At 36.5% G+C, this 2,625-nt stretch overlaps 1 protein-coding gene across 1 annotated transcript in view; it reads left to right on the top strand.

Annotated features, from left to right (window-relative positions):
* Nucleotides 1-604: 604 nt before the first annotated feature.
* LOC106460023 (TWiK family of potassium channels protein 18-like) overlaps nt 605-2,625 on the top strand; it is a 22,333-nt gene continuing 20,312 nt past the window's right edge. Inside the window, exon 1 of the mRNA XM_013919706.2 lies at nt 605-1,312. Within this exon, the coding sequence (XP_013775160.1) occupies nt 751-1,312 (562 nt within the window). The 5' untranslated portion in view covers nt 605-750. The remainder of the gene's footprint in view (nt 1,313-2,625) is intronic.

The following is a 2,625-nucleotide window of genomic DNA, read 5'->3' as shown; positions in this document are numbered from 1 at the left end:
ATTAGAAAAATACAAATATGACATTAATCTTTTAATGTTTTTTTTTACTCTTCAATATCACAAGTATCTGCAAATTCAGTCCAAAATCTAAAAAAATAGAGGCATGACAAACCAGCATTGAAAAATGTACTTTGTAGAAGGCGTGCTCGTGCGTATTAAACTGTACAATGTATTTTAAACTATGCGAACAAAGGATATAAAACACAAAAACAGTTGTATAACTTGAAAAGTAAGTTTATCTGGACAAAGCTAGCGCTAAATTGGAGAAAGAATGGCATGATCTTCTTCAAATAGAAAACTACATCAAAGCCTGACGTGTTTCAAGTTATCCACTTTGATCGTTAGGTGAACAATGAGGTAGTGTGGAGCTCGAGATGTTACACGCGCAATAAGATATTTTCAGCGGCTATAGCAAGTGCACTCCGCCGTCGCTAAAACTAACTGTTTTTCATTCGTACTTGGAGCATCTTTCAGTATCATATATTACGGGCCAGGAAAGGCAGTTAGAAGTCTCGCAGACGAGACGAAGCTTGGGCCCGTCACTAAACGGAGAAACTCCGAGGAAAACGAACTACTCACGAGCGTTTATCATGCCGATGGGCTGATAGGACGGCTCTCGGTGATCAGAAAACTTCACCAAAGTGTGATTGGATAAGAGTATGGACGTCTTTCTGTTAGGGAGAAATATATATTTTGCTTCCGCTGATATCGACACAACGTACGGTTCAAAGTCCCGTTGCGTCCCAAGCAATGGCAACCACCCCACATCCAGCGCAAGAGAGATCTGAGCTACCAGATAGCGCTATCGGAGTAAAGCCACATCTGTACGGACGACCCTCTAACTTGCCTAATTGTGGCTGGTCAGGATGGCCGCGCGTGCCCAGTATGTGCGTGGTCAACCCAATGCACATTGTTACCTTAACAGAGAGAAAAGAATCCAGAATCGTGAGATATGCTGAGAAAATAAAGGCGGTATCTGAGAAGTGGTTCACCCACGTGCTGCTGTTGTTCTTTCTCTTCGGATACGCCGCCTTAGGGGCTGTCATCTTTCAACTGATCGAAGGTCCTGTGGAAACGCAAGGAAAAGTAGGCTTCGAAAATATCCGCAAACTAATAATTAAAGACCTTTGGGATCTGTACGAGCGCCACGATACTGAAGAAGACTGGCGAGAGCAGGCGTTCCGGCGATTCATGAAATATGAAGAACAGGTGTTACAATCTGTTAACAGCAGCGTCAAAACGAATCCAGACAGTAAACAGTGGACATTCGTGGGGGCAATGTTTTACTGCGGAACTATCTTCACCACTATAGGTAAACCTAACAAATTAATTTAGACTGTATACTTGTTATTGTTACGTTAAACCCTCAAGATAGTGATTGAATTTATAATTGAAGTAAATCTTACAATGAACCAACCAAGAAAAATAACTGTTACCACCAGATGTAAACCTTAGATTTGAGCTTACGCTCGAATAAAGTTTACAGTAAAGTCTTTTAGACTTTTACCACTCAAGCAGTGAATCTTACAATAAAACAATGAAGTTATGCTAATTAACAGATTCATATAACTTATATAACAACAGATATATAGCTAAATGTGTTCATTATCAGATAAATAGTAGTGGTGTTTATCAGCAACTTAACAAATAATCGTGTTTATCAACAGATAAATAGTAGTAATTATCATCAAGTAAAAAAATTTTCCTTGATGATAAATATCCCTTTTAACTGTCTATAAACACGGTTAACTTCTTTACTTGATGATAAATATCACTATTTATCTGTCTATAAACACGGTTAACTTCTTTACTTGATGATAAATATCACTATTTATCTGTCTATAAACACGGTTAAGTCTATAAACACGGTTAACTTCTTTACTTGATGATAAATATCACTATTTATCTGTCTATAAACACGGTTAACAGAAAAAATAATAACATTTATCATCAAGTAAAAAAGTTAACCGTGCTAATAGACAGATAAATAGAGATGTTTATGAACAACTTCATAATTAACCGTGTTTATCAACAAGAAAGTACGGGTGTTTATTAAAAATTAAATAGTTTATCGTGTTGATTAACAAATAAAATGTAGAAGTATTTATTAGAAATTAAATAGTTGAACTGTTTTGTTTACAGCACAGAAATTCTTTGCACTAAATATAAACCGCATAGAACTGTTGTATTGAACTGAAGGCTCTTGTATGTTCATCACATTCCCTGATATGTCAGCATTCCAATAATAACAACGAACTTTTCATGACAGTTCATGTTGCATGAAGATATATACACTGTTAATTCAAACCTATTTTTACCTGCTGTAAACATTCCAAGAACCACGAACTGTCACATGATAAATTATGCTGTAAACATTCCAAGAACCACGAACTGTCACATGATAAATTATGCTGTAAACATTCCAAGAACCACGAACTGTCACATGATAAATTATGCTGTAAACATTCCAAGAACCAGGAACTGTCGCATGATAAATTATGCTGTATACATTCCCAGAACAACAAACTGTCACATGATAAATTATGCTGTAAACATTCCCAGAACCAGGAACTGTCACATGATAAATTATGCTGTAAACATTCCCGGAACCGTGAAGTTTAAGTG

This window comes from Limulus polyphemus, unplaced genomic scaffold, assembly GCF_000517525.1.
Source record: "Limulus polyphemus unplaced genomic scaffold, Limulus_polyphemus-2.1.2 Scaffold695, whole genome shotgun sequence".
Classification (NCBI taxonomy): domain Eukaryota; kingdom Metazoa; phylum Arthropoda; class Merostomata; order Xiphosura; family Limulidae; genus Limulus; species Limulus polyphemus.
The sequence above is the reverse complement of the archived record's forward strand: the minus strand, read 5'-3'. Positions and strand labels throughout refer to the sequence as shown.